Consider the following 23358-nt stretch of genomic DNA (forward strand, 5'->3'; position numbering starts at 1 on the left):
AATGTAAAAAAAAAAAAAGCAAAATAAAAAAACAGCATTTTTACTTGCAGACTCAATGAACCACTTTGTCTTTTTTTCTGTTGTCACTTTTATATTTGTTTGCCTTTATTAAGTCAACCACTCTAACTTCTTGCTATTTTCTATACTTTAGAACTAAGTAAATGGAGAATGTACAGCACACTTGAACAAATCAAAATTTCTGGTTTCATGGCGACAGTCCAGCATTATACACAACTTAGATTATACTTTGAGGAAGTTTATGCTATACAATAATAAAACAAATAATATAAACATAATTACATAAATGATACACAAATTTATCAGAGCTTAGACACAGTTTGGTCCTCCTTTGTCTCCCCACAGTGGGACACAATTTAATGCAGTTACATGATAACCATGTGTTTGAGTGTACATTCTCCTATCTAATAATAGTCTTTAATAAGATCCTCGTAATCAGATAGAACTTCAAGAGCACTTAAACATGAGTGAATGGGACATACAAAATAAAAAATAACCATTTGACATCAAAGGGATAATTATGCACATACAGGTTTAGCTACAAATATACAACAAAGCAGAGCATTATCTACAGCTGAGCGCAATATACTGTATATGTCAATGTTTCCCCGCAAGTTCCTGTCCGGCAATAATGATGCTTTATGAATATTTGAAGTTGAAGAACCCTTGTGAAGGATCTTTTATTATGAAAATCAAGCCAGTAAATGTAAACCTTATACCAGTTCCATGATGTGTATGATTTTATAACATTATCATCCTTAAAGAGACCCTGTCTGGTCTCTAAATGGTTTAAACCAGCAGTTTCCTGCATTAGAGTACACTCACCTTCCTAGTGGCCCATTTCTCCTACCTCCCCTCCATTACAGACCTACAGCTTTGGCATTCAACTCTTTCCGAAGTGTCAGATGATGCTTGTGTTCACCATTGCATGCTGATTCCTTCTTGATTACTGTAGTAACATAGGGGTCAAAGGAAGGGACCAGCATTCATATATTTATCAAAATGGATCAAAATGTAAAAACAAATGCACCTATTAATTATTTTCATTTTTTTAAAGCGGGAGTCCACCGGGAGTTCCGCCGTTTTTTGTTTTTTTTTAAAGCCAGCAGCTACAAATACTGCAGCTGCTGACTTTTAAAATAAGGACACTTACCCGCCCAGCGCGCACGCGATGTCGGCACCCGAAGCCGATCTCTCGATCGTCTCTCGGGTGCTGCTGCCGCCATCTTGGGTATGAGAATCAGGAAGTGGAGCCTTTCGGCTTCATTTCCCGGTTCCCTACTGCGCATGCGTGAGTCGCGCTGCACAATAAGGATGGACCCGCTGCCTCTGGGATCTGTGTGTTTCCCAGCAGGCAGCGGGGGACTTTCGGAAAGGGGCGTAATCTACACCCCTTTCCGCAGAGAGCTATCCCGGAAGTGGGTGCAGATACCTGTACTGTACAGGTACCTGCACCCCCTCCCCCCTGAAAGGTGCCAATTGTGGCGCCGGAGGGGGGGAGGATTCCAATGAACGGAAGGTCCACTTTAGGGTGGACCTCCGCTTTAAGTATATGTGGCATTATACTGCATGCTTGAGTACCTTCTCCTGTTTTAAATGTAACCATTTCATCCCCAGAAGGATTTGCCCCCTTAATGACCAGGCAATTTTTTGTGATAAGGCACTGCGTTACTTTAGCTGACAATTGCGCGGTCGTGGGACACTGTAACCAAATAAAATTGATGTCCTTTTTTCCCTACAAACTGAGCTTTCTTTCTGTGGTATTTGATCACCTCTGTGGTTTTTATTTTCTGCTATAAAACACACCCAATAAAAAAATTTCAAAAATCAAATTTCCTCATCAATTTAGGCCAATTTGTATTTTAATACATATTTTTGGTAAAGAAAAAGCCTAAAAAGCATTTATTCATTGGTTTGTGCAAAAGTTATAGCATCTACAAAATATGGGATAGATTTATGAATTTTTTTTTTTTTTTTTTTTATAGTAATGGCGGTGATCAGCGATTTTTATCAGGACTGCGACATTGCCGAGGACAGATTGGGCATCTGCAATTTTTTACACTTTTTTGGGAACCAGTGAGATTATTACAGTGATCAGTGCTAAAAAATATGCACTGACATTGTACTAAAGGCACTGGCAGGGAAGGGGTTAATATTAGGGGAAATCAAGGGGTTAACTGTGTTCCCTCAGTGTGTTTTCGAACTGTGTGGGGGGATGGGTTGCCTGGGACAACACACAGATTCGTCTTCCTGCATAGCAGAAAGACAGAATCTGTGTGATCTCCACTGTCAAAACGGAGATTTGCCTTTTTTACTATGGCAGATCCCCATTCTGTCACTCTGGGGAACAATCGCGGGTGGCCGGTGGACATCGAGTCTGCCGGACCTGCTGATTGGCTTCCCCACTGGTCAATGGGCACGTGTGCCGCACAAATCGCCCTGTATGAGCCGACGTAAAGGTATGGCGATTCACGCAGCCAAGCCAACCTGCAGCAGTATAACTGTGGCAGCTGGTCAGCAAGCGGTTAAAGAATGCATAATTTTCGTAATTTTTTTTACAGTTTCGTAACAGTCCACCTGTACGTGTTTTATTAGTTATACTGTGAAGTGTCATGATGCAGTGCAGAACATCAAAATTAATATAACAGTCTCAATGAAGAAGAAATATAAAATGTCCCTTTTCTTTCCAGGCATCAAGAAAGTTTTTCCCTGTAACATTCTTTGGATCAATCACCTGGATCGCAATATTTTCTTATTTGATGGTCTGGTGGGCACATCAGGTACGTCCAAATATTTTATATTAAAAAGGAGATGATTTGTTTCAAGGTCAGGAACACTGAGTTGGCATAAAATATCTTCGAAAAATTATATATACAGAGTACCAGCGCAGAGAATCAATGTTATCGTTTGTGTCTGCTGCAGTCAAAAAAGGGGAGCCCTCCCCACTCTCAGGTAGGGTTATAAAGAAAGAAGCATATTTATGGACTGCGACAACTAATAAATTAAATAGGTGTTCCACCACTACTATATACAGCCATGTACCTTGATAGTGTATATTATTTAAAAAATATTCTATTCTAGTACTGTGTAGATAATTATTGATTCAGTGTCAAACACTGTTATTTATGCCCTTCAAACAAATTTTATGTATCCATGCTCATGTGCCCAAATGAAAAAATAACATAATAAATATGTGTCCTAAACCATGGGATTCAAAACCATGCACACAATACCAAAGTGAACATGTGTAGTGAACAACCAAAATAGAAAATTTCCATATATCAATTTGCCATAAAATAAAAAATAAAAAATAAACCATTCAATATATATATACTTATTAGTTATTTGTAAGCAGTGTATTGAGCTTTTTCACGAAAGATATATATTGTCAATAGATTGTTTAAACTGATCAGTGCTGCCTCATCATTGCAGCCTCACCAGTGGCCATCAGTGCAGCCTCAACAGTGCCCATCAGTGCAGCTTCATCAGTGCCCATCGGTGCAACCTCATTAGCACACATCAGTAGAAAAATTACTTATTTGAAAAACAGAAAATAAGAAAAACATTTTATTTTTAAAATTGTGAGTATTTTTTTGTTTAGTGAAAAATAAAAAACCCAGTGGTAAATAGATACCATTAAAAGAAAACGCTATCTGTCCCAAAAAATGAAAAAAATTTAGTTTGGGTACAGTGTTGCATGACCATGCAATTGTCATTCAAAGTTCGACAGCACTGAAAACTGAAAATTGGAGCATTGAAGTGGTTAAAGTTAACCATGAATAATTGCCCTGGAATTTTTGCTCTCACTCCAGCATGCATAGTGAAATGCAACATGAGTGGTGTTATTGATGTTTTTGTGTATGTGGGGGATTTAGATTTTTTTGCAGGGAAGTTTTAGGTGCTTGGGTGACTTTAGGGTAACTTTATTTTTTACACTTTTTTACACTAAACTTTATTTTTACAGGTTAACAGATTCCTTTTAATTAGACATCAGGATTCTCTTAGACCCCCAATGTCTCACCTGGCCTCCATTGAAGCTAATAGAGCACAGATAAAGGCTGAAATAGGAAGTTACATTTTTACACACCACTTCTAGGTTCTTACTAGGTAGGGGAGATCAGCAAATAGATGTTTGCTGGTCTCTCTCCTCTCTACCAGGCAGCATCGGGTAGCATGGCTTGGCAGATTTTCATACATTGTGTAAACCTCCTGCACTGGCACACATTGAAAAACAGGCCCTCACTGACAGGGGAGGTGTGTCTGTTGGGTCTTGTAGACCCGCTGGCTCACCGCCAAGTGGTAAGAACCCTTTGGGGACTACAACTTTACTATGCACATAAGGCTATTGTGTTTCGGTGGAAATCCCCCGCTGTAGCATCCATAAATTTTTGGAAGCGATTAGTTAACACACATAATAATCAACACCTAATGATAACAACTTAATGATGAAACCAATCGTAAATGGTAAAAAAGGTGAAGATGTTGCTAAGGTGCAGTCATTGAGATAAAAATGGGCTTAATAACGTGTAGTGATAATGAACATATGTACAAATAAAATGTCCAATAAGCCTCTCTGGGTTAGAGTATCATAAATGTGTAAAACAGTCCAAAAAACATGCAAGCAGATATACTCACTTTGTTTTAAAAGATGATCAGACAACACTCCACGAGCGCTGAGCTGGTATGCTTCCATCTCTTCTGGTTTCCACCTATTGCTCCAATCCCAATGCCTATCGTCACATCACATGACTTCATCAGGAGATGGTGTGACGATATGCATCGGTATTGGAGCAATAGTGAGTGTATCTGCTTTGTTTTTTAATAAATTGATTGAATGTTAAGCAGTATCACGCTATTGGGATCTTTCTTCCATTTCTTACTACCCTAATCAAGCCTATTGGAGGAGAAGGTTGTACCACTCATATGATCCATCTCTGTAAACACCAAAGGGGGACCCTCTGAAGACCCCTGCATTTGATCCCTCTATGCTGTAATCTTACAGCCGTAAAGTGAGGGGCTTGTGCACATTCAGGTGTCACTACAGTGTATTGGTCTGACATCGGCCATTTTTCACATTTCACGGTGAAGGGATATACCACTCATCCAACATTGAGTGTCACAGTGTTTTTTGGACTGTTTTACACATTTATGATACTCTAACTACACGTTATTAAATCCATTTTTATCTCAAGACTGCAGTTCAGCAACATCTTCGCCTTTTCTACCATTTGCGATTGGTTTCATCATTAAGTTGTGATCATTAAGTGTTGATTATTATGTTTTTTGCATTTTCTAATTTTCTCAATTTGCACCTTAGCACTTACAAAGTTTATGATTGCATAGATATACACCTACTGTATGTGTTTTTCTTTATTTTGCAAAAGGCACTTTAAGGTAGTAATTCATAACCTAATATAAAAGGTTCACAGCGCAACATCATTATTTACTCATTCACCTCTCTATCTGTTAAGAATCCGCTTACCAGGTGTCTGCTGCAGTGTACCCTTAGTTTGTAATTGTTTGACAGCACGGGAGTAATATATTTATTCGATTAGTTAACACAGCCCTACCATTATACAAGACCACATATCTATCTAGGGGTTGAGCTAGAAAGTTTCATAAAATGTGGAATATATGGGTGGAATCTCCAGCCACGAACACAGACTCTATAGATGACTAGCGAGTATCATGCTAGACAATTGATTCCTTATTTGGTTAGTAGAACCATGTCTATATGCCCCACCAGGGGTTGATTATCTGGGCTCCTAGGTGCTGGGAGAGAGTGTTTTTCATAATTGAACCTGTCGTTGGAGGTTGTATGGTGTAAATCCTGTAATCGAGTGGACACGGGGCATCAGAGCGTACCAATTTTTGTTTTTGCCTTCTTTTTATTATTTTCTTTTAATTATGTTTTGGTTGTGTGCTGAGCCGGGGTATGCCCAGGAGGCTTTGTTTTGTACTTTGAACTGAAAATAAAAAAATAAAAATAAAAACAGGCCATTACATTGTTTTTTTTTTTTTTATTATCACTTATCATACATCCTTTGGTAGCACAAATTCCATTTGAAAAATACATTTGTGGTACAAATGATGGAAAAATTAGTTTTTTTATTTGTTATCACAAATCTTGAGGCAGCAAATGTACAATTTAAAAAATAAATTAAATTAGTAGTAGACATAATAAAAACTTTGTTTGCTGGCCAGTGAGGTGCCCTCTTATGATGGCAGTCATTGGTTTTTTACCACACTGGTGCATTTGATTTATCATGCTGCTCTTTCCATCACACCCTTTTATGAGATCGTTTTGTTTTGTCTTTATTTTAAGATGCCGATTCATCTATGGCTACGATGTTTAGAAATGTAATCCTGGCCATTTGACTAAAATTATTGCATATTTTTAGCTTTTCTCTTTTATATTTGAAATTCAAAGTGGCAGTCATATGAAAAAATATATTATGGTACCTATGTCCTAGCTTAATGACACGGAAAAGAGTATATATTGAGGAATATGGATTTTCTCGGTACCGTCAATAACTTCACAAACGCATCTCAATTAAAATCACAAAATATTTATTACAAAAAGATCATTAAAAAACAATGGTGTAAAATGTGCTGAAATTAGAACTCCCTTAGAACAGGCTGCCTTGTTGTTCCTATGATAAACAATAATCATCAATATTGTATTATATAACCAATATCTAGGGTAACATTGATTAGCAACATGTGGACAGCCAGTAGATCACATCTCTACATTTTTCACAGTATTACACTGCTTCTTCAGGAGTATAGGGAGCAAACGGTCTCTCTAAAATAAAAAACAAAAAGAAATAATACATATTTATAACTGCATAAAAGACGTAGGCTGTTTGACAATTCCCAAGCTGCAAAGGCATAAGGGCCCCCCCCAATCTTACCCAAGACTGCTGAGGAAGAGTATGGAGCAGCGAGGCAAGACCATAGAGCCAAAACCCTCATCAGGCAGACATTGGAGCAGTATAGGCCGAAGAAAAACTGTAGAGTCAAACATAAATACCCCATTATAAAAAAGTGGCACAATATCAACAAATAGTGGTACTAAAGAGTACAACCATGACACTAACCAATAGAAAAAAAAACTACTGGGTTTCATGTATGGCAGATGGGACAGTGGGATGTTCAGCCAGACTTGTTTATATAAGAACTGCAAGAGGGACCTGCCAAAATTGATACTATGGGAACAAACAAACAAGGCAGGTAGGAGTATATAGGAGGCAAAAAACAGTGGACATGATTGCCACAAGGCTGTGCTAGCGCTAATCATACTATCAACCAAAATGTAATGCCTTACCTTCACAAAGTCCCAGCACATCATCCACCACCAGTTCACCAGGAATCTCTGGTGTAGGGCCTTTTATGCTGCTTTTAATTAATATGATTGTTTGTGTTTGTGAAGTCTATGACAATACCCAGAAAATCCACATTCCTTAATATATTCTCTTTTTCTGTGTTCTTTTCTCTGTTAAAGTCGATCAATAATATAGTTTACAATGCAATGCAAATACAGACTATACATATTGAACTAACGCTTGTTTATTTGCATGACTGGCCTTAGGTTGGAGAGACTATTGGTATTACCGAAGAAATAATGGGGCTTACTATATTAGCTGCTGGCACCTCTATCCCAGATCTCATAACTAGCGTTATTGTTGCACGCAAAGGCCTGGGAGATATGGCAGTTTCCAGCTCTGTAGGAAGCAACATATTTGATATCACCGTTGGGTATGTATAAATATTATTATTCAACACTATGTTTTCCACTGCCAAACAAAGAACCAATCTGAACTATTGTGCCAAAATTTTCTTGCAGTGTTTAATTTCACTTATGTAAAGCTGCTTAGTTAAAGAGGTTATTTTCCCGTTGTATCCCTTTGTATGAAATCCACGGGGCAAGATGTGGGACAATTTTTATTATATGGTTTTTAACTAATATTGTGGGGTTCTGAATTAGAATAATGTGCTCCTCCAACTTACTCTTCATAGCATTATGGAGCCTTGAGAAATGACATACTGTTGCTGTGCATCAGAAGCTCTTTTAGTCAGGATGAATAGGAGCTACCTCAATCCTTCACATGTACAGCAAATACAGAGACCCTGCACTGGCAAAGAAGCACATTCAGTTTAAAAAAATTTGTTCCCAGACATTGTATCCTGCAAGGAAAAAATGCAACATAATTCTGGGTATTGAGATCATGTAAATCAATACCCTTTTTCCCACAGGACAATAAGGGTGCTTAGTGGCTGCACAGTGTTGTCACAGGATAGGGACAGAGCCCTCGGCCTTGTGTAAGTCATGACTTTAAAGCAAATCGATGTCCATGACCTTTTTTTTTATTATTTTGTTTTGGATAAAATTGGAAAAGTTTAGATCCCCTGTCAGGTTTTCCTGCTATCTGTGGCTTCATTAAAGAGATTTCCCCTCATTTTAATTTCTGAAGACAACCGTTTACTAGACAGGAAGTAAGGTTAAATCTGCAACAGGAAAACAGACAACAAATTGCTGTCAACAGGTTCAGCATGCCCCTACCTAAATTAAAAAAAAAGGAATCCCTGCAACAAAGCCTCCAACAGCAGTAATACCAGCCAGGGGTTGTAATCCTTCCTCACTCTATCCAAAAAAAAAAAAAAAAGTGCACTATATACACTTTAACAATCTTTGCTTTCAGTGACCCAACGTAGAAGCTGGTGAGTCTAAAGCCAGCCATATACTATGGGGTTGGTTTACTAAAACTGTAGAGTGCAGACCCTGGTGCATCTCTGCATAGAAGCCAATCAGCTTCCAGTTTTTTATTTTATTTGTTAAAGCTTAATTGACCAAGCTCAAGTCAGAAGCTGATCGGCTGCCATGCACCGCTGCACTAGGTTTTGCATGCTCCAGTTTGAGAAAATCAACCCCTATGTGAATTTTGGGTGGTTTTTGATAAACCAACCAAAATTAATTAAGTGGATGGCCCTGTTGCCAGCATCCTGCCTAACATCCTTTGATTCAAAAAATGAAATGTGCTCAATGTAAAATTGTTAGCCAATCTGATGCAGGCACGGTTCAGTTATTCTCACTGTATAGCATGGATGAAGGAATCAGGATTAACAAAAAAAATCTAACTGTGTATCATCAAGTAGTTGCTAAGGTTGCTTAAATGGAATGCTTTCCTTTGCATGGTCACATTCCTTGCTCAGGGCGGTATGGTTGCAAAACAGCCCCTCTCCAGTTTTTGGAGTCTGGAGCAGTAGCAAATTGCATTGCAGTAATTATAATACTTCCTGAAAATAGAAAACAAAATTATTAGAGAAAAGATGAGTATTCCACCTCAAATTTAGCAAAGCCTAATAAAATTACTTATTAAGCCAGAACTACAGACCTGAGAACTGTCTGACTGCTGTTGTCAAGGGAGGAGTGCTGCACCTTTGCGTTTACCTACTCAGCAATATAGTAAACTTTTCAAGGGATAGCAAGAACCCATTTAAATGTTCAGTTTCTGGGGGATACAATTTGAATATTTGCTAATGAAGGTAATATTTTAAGTTATGTAGCAATACATTTAACACCGCAGGCCTTAAAAAGACTGTCCAGTGGCCATCTTTACTGGATTACTTAGAGGGGAACAATTTGTGACATTTACACCATGTCAATAGGGCCACAGATACAAATTTGGAAAACAATCTTTTTTTTTGGTACATTAAATAAAGAACATAATTTTGAAGTTGGCTCTTGAGACCCGATTCACACAGGGGCGCCTTGTTAGGCAACTTAGCCGCCTGACAAGTCACGTCCCGTTCTGTACTATGGAACCGTTCTAATAGGAGAAACTCAAGTCGCTCCGACTTAGAAAAAGGTTCCTGTACTACTTTTGGGGCGACTTCAGGCGACTTGCATTGACTTCTATACGGAAGTCATTTTGCAAGCTGCCACTGAAGTCATGTGCAGGTCGCCTGAAGCAGTCATGCTGCCCCTGTGTGAACTGGCTCTAATGCCTTGTACACACGATCAAACAGTCCGGTGGAAAAGTCCGCAGGACAATCCCCCCGTGTGTAGGCTCTGGCGGACTTTTTTTACCCAAAAGTCCGGCGGTATTTCTGCACTCCAATCTGTCCGCCGGACTCGCATTTCGGCGGACAATCCGGCCGTGTGTGTGCCAGTCTGCCGTACTTTTGAAATGAACGGAATTTTCCCGCCCGGAGAAAAGTCCGCTCATTTTGAGCGTGTCTCCAGGTAGCCGAGACCAGCGATGGAGGCGTCGCTGGCCCCGTCACCTGGTATGGACTTAAAGGGGAACCCCTACACTGAAAAATCGGCGTGGGGGTCCCCCCCTAGGTCCACATTAGACCCTTGTCCGAGCACGCTACCCGGCCGGCCAGGAAAGGGGGTGGGGACGAGCGAGCTCCCCCCTCCTGAGCCGTGCCCTCAACATGGGGGGGTGCCTTGGAGAAGGGGGGGCCGCGTGGCCCCCCCACCCCAAAGCACCTTGTCCCCATGTTGATGAGGACAAGGGCCTCTTCCCGACAATCCTGGCCATTGGTTGTCGGGTTCTGCGGGCGGGGGGCTTATCGGAATCCGTCCCTGGATACCGCCCCCCCTATGTGAATGAGTATGGGGTACAATGTACCCCTACCCATTCACCTGTAAAAAAAAGTAAAAAAAAAACACAACACACAAGGGTTAAAATAGTTTATTGCACAGCTCCGGGGGTCTTCCGTCTTCGGGGGTCTTCTCGCCGGACTCCTCTGCTATCTTCTGCTAGCTATTTTACTAGCGGAGAAGCCCGGCTTTCTTCTTCGCCGCCCTCTTCTTCCGACTTCGGGGGTCTTGTCCCCCTCTTCGGGGGTCCTGTCCCCCTCTTTGGTTCTTCTTGCCGGGCCACCGCGCCTTCTTCTAGCTCTTTTACAGGCAGCGGTCTTCTGTCGCTGCTGTCGCCGTCTTCTGTTCTCTTCTTCTCTTCTTTTCTTCTCTTCAGATGTTGCCTCGTCGATGTCTCTGCTCACAATGACGGGGACGCGGCGCGCGGCGACTTATATAGGGACATCGCCGGATGATGTCCCCGCCCATTATGATGTCACTGTCCCAGAGGATGCTGGGACTGTGACATCATAGCAGGCGGGGACATCATCCGGTGATGTCCCTATATAAGTCGCAGCGCGCCGTGTCCCTGCCATTGTGAGCGGAGGCAGTGACGAGGCAACACCTGAAGAGAAAAAAAGAAGAGAACAGAAGAACAGAAGACGGTGACATCGACGACAGATGACCGGGCCACCGCCTGTAAAAGAGCTAGAAGAAGGTGCAGTGGCCCGGCAAGAAGAACCGAAGAGGGGGACAGGACCCCCGAAGAGGGGGACAAGACCCCCCAAAGTCGGAAGAAGAGGGCGGCGAAGAAGAAAGCCGGGCTCCTCTGCTAGTAAAAGAGCTAGCAGAAGATAGCGGAGGAGTCCGGCGAGAAGACCCCCAAAGACGGAAGACCCCCGGAGCTGTGCAATAAACTATTTTAACCCTTGTGTTGTGTTTTTTTTTACTTTTTTTTTTTACAGGTGAATGGGTAGGGGTACATTGTACCCCATACTTATTCACATAGGGTGGGGGGCCGGTATCCAGGGGTCCCCTTATTAAAGGGGGCTCACGGATTCTGATAAGCCCCCCACCCGCAGACCCCGACAACCAACGACCAGGGTTGTCGGGAAGAGGTCCTTGTCCTTATCAACATGGGGGCAAGGTGCTTTGGGGTGGAGGGCCTGGTATGGCTCAGGAGGGGGGGGGGGGGGGGCGCTCGCTCGTCCCCACCCCCTTTCCTGGCCAGCCAGGTAGCGTGCTCGGACAAGGGTCTGATGTGGACCTAGGGGGGCCCCCATGCTGATTTTTCGGCGTAGGGGTTCCCCTTTAAGTCCATACCAGGTGACGGGGCCAGCCACGCCTCCTTCGCTGGCCTCGGCTACCTGGAGACGTGCTCAAAATGAGCAGACTTTTCTCCGCATGTGTGGGCGAGTCCGTTCATTTCAAAAGTACGGCGGATAGTCCGGCGGACTTAGTATGCCGTATTAGTCCGCTGAAAAAGTGCCGTGTGTGGGCAAATAGCTCGTTCGGAAAGTCCGGCGGGAAGTCCGTCAGACTAAGTCCACCGGATAGTTGGATACGTGTGTACGCGGCATTAGGTGCACTTCCTAGTCTTCTAAACACATTTTAACTCTTTCCTACTCTATTGAAGGAGAAAAAATGGTTGAGGTTAGGCCTTATAAACTGTGGTTATATTTCCTTTTCTTTTTGCAAATGTGGAAGACTGGAAAAGGCATGGAAACTTATAATAAATTGTGTTGCTGAATACATGACTCTATAATTATAATGAATATATAATAATTATAATATTATAATTATATTATAATAATTATATATTATAATATATATTATATAATTAACTATTTAAAGTGACTCTGTAATGAGGCAAGTATTGGGTAAAGTGTCATTACTGGATCTCTATTTAAAATACCTATTCCCTGTCTGTGTCTGATTTCAGTAACTTTGAGTCACATGTTGGAAATCTCTAAACTTGTTCTGGTTCAGATAATCAGAAACCATCAGCATGGCAGCTAGGAAACTAGTATTCTCAAAGGAGAAATTTGCAATGGCAGCCAGCCATAGAAGCCTTTGAGAAATTAATTTCAATACTATATTTTACATATACCCAAAGCGGCATATTAGCATTATTCTTTCAACAACTAGTCTAGCCAAAATTACAGAAACATAAAATAAGCTTAATGGTACTGTATATAGATTATGCTTTTCTGAAAAGTCTTTCACTTTAATAGGTCTTTGTATTGCACAATCAAACCATCTCCCTGTTGTTTTATCTCCATCACAGCCTCCCCATGCCCTGGCTTCTGTTTTCCATTTTTCACCGCATGAAACCAGTAGCAGTGAGCAGCAATGGCTTGTTCTGTGCAATTATCCTCCTCTTTATAATGCTGCTGTTCGTCATCCTATCCATTGCTTTGTGTAAGTGGAAGATGAACAAGATATTGGGATGTATGATGTTTGGACTGTACCTTTTTTTCTTGATCGTCAGCGTTCTTCTAGAGAATCGCATCATCTTATGTCCGGCTACTGTCTAGGCTAAAAAGCTGAAGAATTGTGGAGCAGATGTTCTTGAACATAAGGGCAATAAGCTTGGCTTTGCCCTCAGAAGGCCAAAAGCATTGCCAGCGTGCAACTTTGAAATACTGTCTGAGGACATATGATCAGTGGATCAGTCCTGGAGAATCTAGAAGCTATACAAACTTTTACTATACATTTCTAGTGCACGTTGTATTCCTCTATTACTCTCTTTACATATGATATATACTTTAATATGCAGGGTATAATAAAGAGGAGTGATGTTAGTTAAAAACAAAATCTCTAGAATTTAATATCAGCTACTCATTGGAAATCATAGATGTCCAGTAGCCGTGAATAGATTGAGCGTATCAATTCCTCACCATGGATGTATTTCAACACTTCTTTGCCTGTAGTGTAGCCTGGAAGGAGTGTTGCATTAAAAAAAAAAAAAGATATTTAACTCCACTCAGTAGTATAGGAACCACTTGTTCAATAAGTATAATGAAAATGTGGCAAAGTGGGGTCTGGGTATGAAGTGTAAATGGGAAATTTAGATTTGCTACCTACTGTATACTATATTTTGTCTTTATTAAAAGTTATCAATGGCAGTATTGCACACTTCACATAGAATAACAGAATGGGTTTGATATATACTAGCCCAGAAAAGCTTACAACATATTTTGGTTATAAAAAAAGAGATGTATGGTCAGGAACTTATGTAACAGGGTCTTGTGATTTCAGGTCCAAGGTTGAAATAACAGTTTATAATCCTGTTCTAATTGCAAGGCTGAATACCATCTAATAAAAATAAGAAACCATTTTCATGGCTTAAATATTAGAAATGTGTGCGTTGTGTGCTTTGTTTGTGTTCTTTGTGAAATATAATCAGCTTTGCACAATGTGCATGTCACACAAATCTTGTTTTGTTCCCATGAATGTTTTGTGCCTTTATGATGTGCAAAGCAGCATTTAAATGCCTTCCATGCCCTGGAACTATGTGCCAAACCCACAGTGTTCTCTAAACTGCAGCCAGGGGCTGACTGGCAAATTTTGGTCCAGGGGGTAAGTACAACCCAGAAGCCCATGGTGCAGTAACAAGGCCCCCCTCCCACTCTCCCTCTTCCCTGCCTACTCCTGACCCCCATCACAGGCTCTGCTCCAGGTACTCTCTGCTCGCTTGGTGGATTGGGCTGGACAGTGCCTGCTACACCAACTCCGGGTTCCCAAACTGGCCAGCAAGGGGCAGCCGGAGGCTGCAGGGGCGGAGCCGGGGTGCTTCGGTTGGGGCTGGCAGGGGGAGGAGAGCCTCTAGTGGATAACGGAGCTGGCCTCTACTCAGACACTGCATACACCTTCCATGCCAGCGGCCTGCGCTCTGTCTCCGTGCTCATCGGTAGAATACTGGCAGGGACATTTTACTCCTCTTCACCCGGAAGCCTTTAGGCATGTCTGCGGCTGAAGCGGTGCAGCCTTTTTAAAGGGTATCAGAGCAGCCAGAGGAGCTATTGCCCCCGGCCCAGTCCATCTCTGACTCCAACCCTAAGATGATTCTAGTGTTCTAGTCCAAATTAAATCTCTTACAAAAACCATTCAAAAATAATATATTTTAGGGTGTATTTAATTTTCTTTCTAGTTTAGGAGAAAGTAGGGAAGAGTTGGAACCTCTGTAAGTTTATTGCTGTCTCTATCACCACTGGAGAGATTCACAATTGTCAGAGGCATATAAAGTGATGGGAATCTACAATTTTACAGTAGTTATCAGGGCAGGAATAAAAACAAAAATTGCCAATAAGGACCTCTGTTTGAGTAGCAACTAATGCCGTGTACACACGGCCGGACTTTTTGACAACAAAGGTCTGACAGAACGAATCCATCAGACAATTCGACCGTGTGTGGGCTTTATCGGACCTTTGCTGTCGAAAAATCAGACGGACTTTAGATTTAGAACATGTTTCAAATCTTTCCGACGGACTCGAGTCCGGTCGAAAAATCAGTTCGCCTGTATGCTAGCCTGACGTATGAAAACCGATGCTAGGGCAGCTATTGGCTGCTGGCTATGAACTTCCTTATTCTAGTCCGGTCGTACATCATCACATTCAAATCTGTCGGATGTTGGTGTGATTGTGTGTGGCCAAGTCCGTTCGTTCAGAAAGTCCATCGGAAGTTCGCCAAAAGTCCGTTGGGAAGACCGTCGGACCTAGTATGCTGGACAGTCCGGTCGTGTGTACATGGCAAAAGAACAGATTTCCCATCACTTTTGAAAGATTGCTTTCACTCCCTCTTGTGTCTGCAGAGAAATCTTCCCAATGGAACACAAACAACAAAAACAATCATTTTATTTAAAAAAAAAAAGACAAAAAAGTTTTGGCTTTAGATGTGCAGTACTCTATTGCATTGGATATCTCATATACAACATTGTGAAAGGCAACAAAGGTACTTGTGGCATATGCCTGGTAATGCCTGTAAACTCTTACATATACCCAGTGTGAAGTGACTGGCCTCAAGTGATATACAGAAATTTAAAAAAAATCATCCTACATAAGTAAGTTGTACCTGTTTATCTGCTTATTTCTCTCCTGTATAGCTGTTAAAAGTGCAGAATATATACAGCTTGTCTGAGCTTTCAGACAGCAGTGGGTTGGAAACTAAAGTGACACTCTGCAAAGCTCAGTGAGAGCTGATTGGAAGGTAAGGGGCATCCCCTCCCCCTCACACAGCACACAGGAACAGAGCTGAGCCTGTCAAACACAGACTGTGCACTGGAGCTCCCCCCTCCCTCCAATTTGTCAGAAGTGACCTATGCAGATACCACAGAATGGATGCGACAGATAGAAATGAAACTTAGTGCTCTGGATTGAAACAAGTGCACACTGTAGAGAGATATGCTTTGTTTATATATCATTTCCAAGGTTTTCAAGAACTTTTAGTCTTATGACCGGTGGCTGATGTTTCAGACTTGTAACTTGTCTGTGCTGCGTGCTTTAATACCTTTGCATTCCCTGATCAAATGATGTGTCATATCATGCGGGGACATAAGGAACTTTGTAAAGATTTCCTTACATTCCAATCTTTAGGAATATCTGAGTTTAGCTACACATAAAATGCATTATTGCTATGTATTGCCATCTAGGGCAAAATAATAAATTCCCTTTAACCCTTATACTGCCACCTCAGCAAGAGGTACAGTGAAGTAAAATCCACTGATGTACGCAATGTCAGGGACCCTTATGATAGCTGAATTACCTTGTGCTATAAGCTATATACCACAGTAGAATCCTAGAATGCCTATTTATGAATAGCTTTTATGACAGCCATTCCTTTAAATAAATTGGTGCCCACTTTCAGCACTACTGCCCACTGTTTTCCCTGAATTACCAATGCTCTTCCGCCACTTCTGCTGCTACCAGTTATTAGGTGTTAGTGTCCTGTATTTATGCTGATCTCATTGCTGATTTCTCATGTGGATGCGGAGTGGTGGGAACAGTGAGTATACCAAAAATCATTAGGTTCAACACTGTCACATCAAGCAAACCTCTTACTGTACAAGAAGCCTTGGCTCACAGTCTCCACTCAAATTCATCATTGGGTTGAGGTCAGGACTCTGTGCAGGCCATTTAAGTTCCTCCACCCTAAACTCAATCAGTCATGTCTTTATGGACCTTTCTTTCGAACTGGTCCAAATCATTTGGTGGAGGGGGGAGTATGGTGTGGGGTTGTCTTTCAGGGGTTGGGCCTGGCCCCTTAGTCCCAGAGAAGGTAACTCTTATGCCACTTACACACAATCGGACTTTCCAACGGGAAATGTTCGATGTGAGCTTGTTGTCGGAAATCCGACCGTGTGTATGCTCCATCGAACATTTGCTGCCAGAATTTCCACCCACAAATGTTTGAGAGCAGGTTGTCAGATTTTCAGCCAACTTAACTTTGTTGGCAGAAAGACCGATCGTGTGTACACAAGTCCAGTGCACAAAAGTTCACGCATGTTCAGAATCAAGCAGAAGGAGCCGCACTGGCTATTGAACTTCCTTTTTCTTGGCTCATCGTACGTCACTGTGTTCTTGCTCTCGGAATTTTGTGCAAGCATTTGTGTGACCGCGTGTATGTAAGACAAGCTTAAGCCAACAACCTTCGAACAAAAATCCATGGTTTTGTTGGTGGAAAGTCCGATCATGTGCACGCGGCATTGAGGCATCAGCATACCAAGACATTTTGGAAAATGTCATGCTTCCAACTTTGTGGGAACAGTTTGGGGATGGCCCCTTCCTGTTCCAACATGACTGCACATCAGTGCACAAAGCGAGGTCCATAAAAACATGGACTTAGCAGAGGTGGTGGAAAATGAACTTCAAGTGCAATAATTCACATTATAATAGTAACTAAAACATATGTTATGTCTCGTTCTCAGTTTGATGTGTATTATATGTGACGGTACATATCACAGAGATCGGTATTGTGGTAATATTGAAGCTTGAGATTTCCATTAGGCTTGTGCAATTTGTTTCGTAACGAATCGAAATTCGGCTGAATTTTGCATCTTTCAGACATTCGGATGCATCTGAATGTCCGAATAAAAAAATAACGAATAACAACGAATACGAAAGAAATATAACAAATGAATTCGAATGAATTCGACATGATTCAGTAATTCTTTAAAGATCTAATGAAACAAAAGGTCAGCTCAAAGTAAATCTTATAGTCCAATCAGCTAATTAATTTTGTGCCGGAGGATGGATTACTGGCAAAGTGCATTCCTGATAACTGAGTAAGCCCACGTACACACGGTCGGAGATTTTGCCAACCAAATCCGTCGGATTTTGCCCGTCGGATTTAGTCCGACGGATTGTGTCCGAAACTGTTGCATACACACGGTCGGGCCAAGTTGGCGAAAAATCCGATCTTTCAGAACGTGATGACGTAATTTCGTTACGATGGGACTACATTCAGGCTAGTAGCCAATAGCTTTGATGTAGGAATTTGATCTGAGCATGCGTGGCACTTGGTCCGATGAAAATGCTCTACACATGATCGGATTAGGTCCGTCCGGCCCAGTTGGTCAGGAAATATTTCCAACATGTTGGAAAATTGGGTCGGACGGAGATTCGGACGGAATCAGTCCGATGCATACCACACACAGTCGGATTATCTGACGACACGGTCCGATAAGACTCATTCCGACAGATTCTCCGACCGTGTGTACAAGGGCTTAGAAGGGTGTTGTATTGTATTTGAGCCGAGGAGAAGAGACGTTGTCATTGTGTGTGTTAAAAGATTCAATAAACAAACGACTTTCCAAACTACGAATCATTATCACAAATGTCTATACATACATAAATAGTGAATTTCAACAAATACGAACGAATGAATTCGACACTCTACGAATAATAACGAATTATCCAAAAACGTATTAACATAACATAACGAATATAACAGAACGAAATTATGTATTTTATGAATGACAACGAACCGAAACTAAACGAAATTTTCCGTTGTGCACAAATCTAATTTCCATACATTAGGCAACATTGATTGGCAGCATTGATTGGCACTTGTGGGCACTGATTGGCAGCATTTATTGGCATTGATAGGGAGCATTAATTGGCACTGATTTGCAGCATTGATTGGCACTGATAGGCAGCACTGATTGGCACTAATTGGCAGCACTGATTGGCATTGATAGGCAGCATTGATTGGCAGTATTGATTGGCAGCATTGATTGGCACTGATAGGCAGCATTGGTTGGCACTGATTGGCACTGATAGGCAGCATTGATTGGCAGCATTGGTTGGCACAGATAGGTAGCATTGGTTGGCATTGGTTGGCAGAATTGATTTGCTCTGATAGGCAGCATTGGTTGGCACTGGCTGGCAGCATTGATTTGCACTGGCAGGGGAGAGGAGGAGTTTCACATGCAGCAGACAGACTTGCCAGAGCCGCCTCGGTATGTGAAACTTTCAGATAATGTAACTACTTGCAGGAAGAGATAGGAGCTGTCACAACTCAGCCGTGATGTCAGGGTGGGCAGGACCAAGCAGCTATCAATACCAGCCAATGGTTGGGTCACTTAAGAAAGGGTGCGGAACCACATAAACATAGCGGCCTCTCCAGACCCCATCCCATTGGCTGGTATTTGATAGGTGTTCAGTCCCGCTCAACCCCGACATCACTGCTGAATGTTGACAGCTGCTCTCTCTCTATCTCTGCAATCAGTGACATCATATGACAGTTTATGCACTAAGCGGCTCTGGTAAACCTCACCATCTGCTGCCTGTGAAACAGTTTAACAGGCAGCGGGGGCTACACACTCTCCTGAATGCAACATTTCGGGGCAGATCTTAGGAGACAGCTTGGGGTGATTAGGGTGTGCCCAGGATTCCTAATGGAACCTGCCAATACTTGAACATATCCTGATAGACTCCCAGTGTGGCCTAATGCATCCCAAACCTGCTTCGGGCCCTATGTCAATGAATCCCAATAGCAGGATCACTTAGCACTGCTCGGTTCCAGAGGATGACTCCATCTTGTGATTAGAAGGAATTGTCCAGACAATGGAAGCCTTTCAACTTTTTACTAAACAAAGTTAATTACATTTATAAAAACCAAGACTGCACATTCCTTAGGGTTACAAATAGTACAAAGAACGTAAGTGAGAGGAGAATCGAGTTTACCTTTTAAATGGGGTTGGCAGCAGGAGTCCAGCATCCTATGTAAAGGGGTGCAAGTAGTCCCAATAGTAATACACCTTATTTGCTTGCTTAACATGTTTAAGGGAAGCCAAAACAGACTACATCCTTGTTATGGCTCAGCCCTGCTAGACACTCTCTGACAGACTCCAACCAAGACTTTATATCTGAGCTCCTCTTCTCAAGAAGCCCCTGTAAAAAGTACAGGAGTAAGGTGTATGTAATATACAGGGTACAGGATACAGAAGTATGTAATGTACAGAGTTCAGGGGTGCATCCATAATTTCCTGTCTCAGCGACCCCTGTCACTAAGAAAGTATTGAAAGAGCTTTTAACCATTTTTTCATAAAGCATATGAACATGGAGTAATTTTACACTTTGCAGTTCTACCCAAACTGAGCTTATTGGGTAAAATTAGATCTATCATAAGTGATATTGTAAGGTTAGTGTTGTTGAAGTTTTGTGAGCAATGAGCAAAAATAAGCCATGTGTATGATAACATCAAGGTAACTACAAAGTAATGTCAGATGCAGAGGTGTTTTGTGAAAGCAATGGGCCTGTGTGCAAATTCTGGCCCTGTTTCTCAAAAAAATAAACCTATGGAGCATTATGGGTATGGTAAAATGGTTCTAACACTGACATGGGCTTAAAACTTGGGCCTATGAACAGAGTGCAGGGGTCAGAAGTGTGCAATGCACAGAGTCCAGGGGTCAGAGGTGTGCAATGTACAAAGTGCAGGGGTCAGGTGTATGTAATGTACAGAGTGCAGGGATCAGAAGTGTATAATGTACAGAGTGCAGGGGTCAGACTTATGCAATGTACAGAGTTCAGGGATCAGAAGTATATAATGTACAGAGTGCAGGGTTCAGAAGTATGTAATGTAAAGAGTGCAGGGAACAGGTGTATGTAATCTACAGAGTGCAGGTTTCAGAAGTATGTAAAGTACCGAGTACAGGGGTTAGAAGTATGATATATACAGAGTGCATGGGCCATGTATATATCATGTACAGAGTACAGTTTTTTTTAAATTATGTAATGCACAAAGTGCAGGGGTAAGGTGTATGTAATGTACAAGGTGGAGGGTTCAGAAACCATGCAGTTGGGCCTCATTTTTACTGCCCCACAATTGCTTGCCCTTTTAGGTGTACACCTAACCCCTAGTTTGGGAGTGAAGGGGTTAAAGCAGGTGGTGAGGGGATGATACAATGCCTCCTCACCACCTGTCAAATTGCTATCGGAAGAGCAATCTGAACACTGGTCACTCTTCAGAGACCAAAGAAAGTGTGTATGAGCCCATAGGGCCAATTTACACCTTTGCCTTGTTAATGAATGTTGCATTTTATTTTAATGTGATTCTCAATGCACCAAACAAGATGCATGCACTATATTTGACAACACTGTGTATGAACTTGAATTGTACTGCGCCACAATGCAGGTGTGTTGGGAAAGCTTGGCTGGGGTACCATTTAGCAGGACTGCGCATAACAAGAGTGCTGCAATTTACTGCAGCACAAAGGTGTGAAGTGGCCCTTAAAGCACACTTTTATCAGACATCAGACCATCAGCCTCCAGTGAACCTGATCCATACAACTCGTTCACGCTCCCACTCTTCTTTGCCTTGGAGTATATGTTCCTGATGAATAACCTGTAGGTAGTACGCAGCTAAGAGCAAACTCCCGTGAGGGGGTCCCTGGCGAAACACCAACTGTCTCTGAAAGAAGATGAAGCCACACAGCGAAGGAGGATCTGCATCTCAACCTGTCATGGTAGTATATGTTTGTCTGTCTTGTCTTGTCTCTCGCCTTATATAGAAAAATGAATGCTCAAAATATGAGCTTTAGGCAGTTCTCTCCTGTACAAAGAGCTAAAAATAGATGGTAGACAGTCCACTTTGGGACTACACTACATGAGCCTACTGTTTTTGCTGTACGTCTCTTCACTGCTGTCCTGTTAGTGTGTGCATGCTCGACTGTAAAGTGTAGAAAGAGGGTGTACCCCTTTACGAAGGACAGACAGCAGGACCTGTTCACCTAGAGCACAGGGAGTTGTCTGAAGACAAGAAGAGAGCAAACTGGGCAATAGACCCACAAGTTAAAATACATATAATTTTATTGAACATCATGATCCATGAAAAAACATTCATAAAAGTATAGGTTAAAATACATTATAAAATTAGGCTGCTAGTATAAACCTGTGTAGACCATAACCAATCCCACAATAATGATGTTATAGCAAACAGGTGTTCGAAACCTAGTAGAATCCAGGGAAGGTTGGTATGAGTCAAGGTTGTAGCTCAGCTACATCATATGATTTAGGGCGTGGCACTGTTTACACTTTCTGGACAGCTACAGTACCACCATGTAGTGGTGAACCCCCCATTTATTTAATAGACCCATAAGAACAAGGAACACATTGCAGCACACAACACAGCACTTGCGAACTAAAGCTGACCATACACTGGTAGAATCACTACTTTACCACAGCATCTACCATTCGCCTCACAGCCCGCCTCAACCACCCAGCTGACCTTCCCCTGGTCATAGGGCCTCCCACCCACCTCATTCCTCCCTTAAACTTCCCTCCCATCTTACCACTTTGCTTTTACTCTCCCCCTTCCTTGCCACATGCCTTCCACCCTCCTGATCCCCCCACAATGTCACCTACTCTTACCCCCCCATGCTCTACCACAACGTCTCCCACTGCCCCACCCCTCCACAGTACCAAACTCAAAGTGCTTGTCAACCCCCAGTCATTGCACCTCCTACCCATTTCATGGTGAAAACATTTGTCAGTCAGCTCATCCCCGCATCCTCTGCAGCACCTCCCACTCAAACCACGCTACCCACCTCACAGCACCCTCAACCTCTGCTCTGCCACAATGCCTCCACCAACCCCTACTTCACAAACCCCCTGCCACAGATCCTACCACACAGGGCCCCTCCCCCCATGGACAAAGTGCCTCCCAGTCCCCTCTCCCCCACATCACTTCCTACAGCGTAGGTTACTCAGCAGACGCTGCCACAATGCCCCTTCCCTACCAACCTCATCCCCTTGGTAACAGCGTCTCCCACTCACTTTATCCACTGGTAAAAAATCTATTATCAAACTAACCCTTCCACAACACCTTCCACCTACATTACCCCCTCACCACAGAGCCTACCACCTACTTCTCAGAACTCCTCAACCATCAACCCCCTACCTTTCCCAGTTGAAGTACCTCCCAACATATCAACCCTCAGTACCTCAGCACAGCACCCCACTCAAATTCCCCTCCCCCAGTACAACTCCCCCAATAACTTCCCACCCCCTCACCCCTTTTGCTCAAAGCACTTGGTGCCCACCTCTCCCTCCCCCTCACAGTGCCTCTCACCTACCTTACTCTCATGCTCTGCCATATCACCTTCAATCCCTCCCTCTCATTGTTTCCCCACCCACTTCAACCCCCCCTTCAAAATACTTACACTCCTTGATACAGCGTTTTTGTCACAGACACCCCCTACCCCCCCCCCCCAACACACACACCAGAAGGTCTACAATCCAACTCACAGC

At 42.4% G+C, this 23358-nt stretch overlaps 1 protein-coding gene across 7 annotated transcripts in view; it reads left to right on the forward strand.

The window, feature by feature from the left end:
• The window catches only part of SLC24A2 (solute carrier family 24 member 2), a 353458-nt gene extending 339487 nt beyond the window's left edge, over positions 1–13971 (forward strand). For all 7 annotated transcript variants that reach the window (XM_077475217.1, XM_077475218.1, XM_077475219.1 and 4 more), the window contains 3 exons: positions 2709–2798; positions 7610–7776; positions 12897–13971. In XM_077475217.1, the coding sequence (XP_077331343.1) occupies positions 2709–2798; positions 7610–7776; positions 12897–13146 (507 nt within the window). In that variant the 3' untranslated portion in view covers positions 13147–13971. The remainder of the gene's footprint in view (positions 1–2708; positions 2799–7609; positions 7777–12896) is intronic.
• Positions 13972–23358: the final 9387 nt, after the last annotated feature.

Source organism: Lithobates pipiens, unplaced genomic scaffold, assembly GCF_037356315.1.
Source record: "Lithobates pipiens isolate NorthernLeopardFrog02 unplaced genomic scaffold, aLitPip1_a1.2 Scaffold_13, whole genome shotgun sequence".
NCBI classification, from domain to species: Eukaryota; Metazoa; Chordata; class Amphibia; order Anura; family Ranidae; genus Lithobates; species Lithobates pipiens.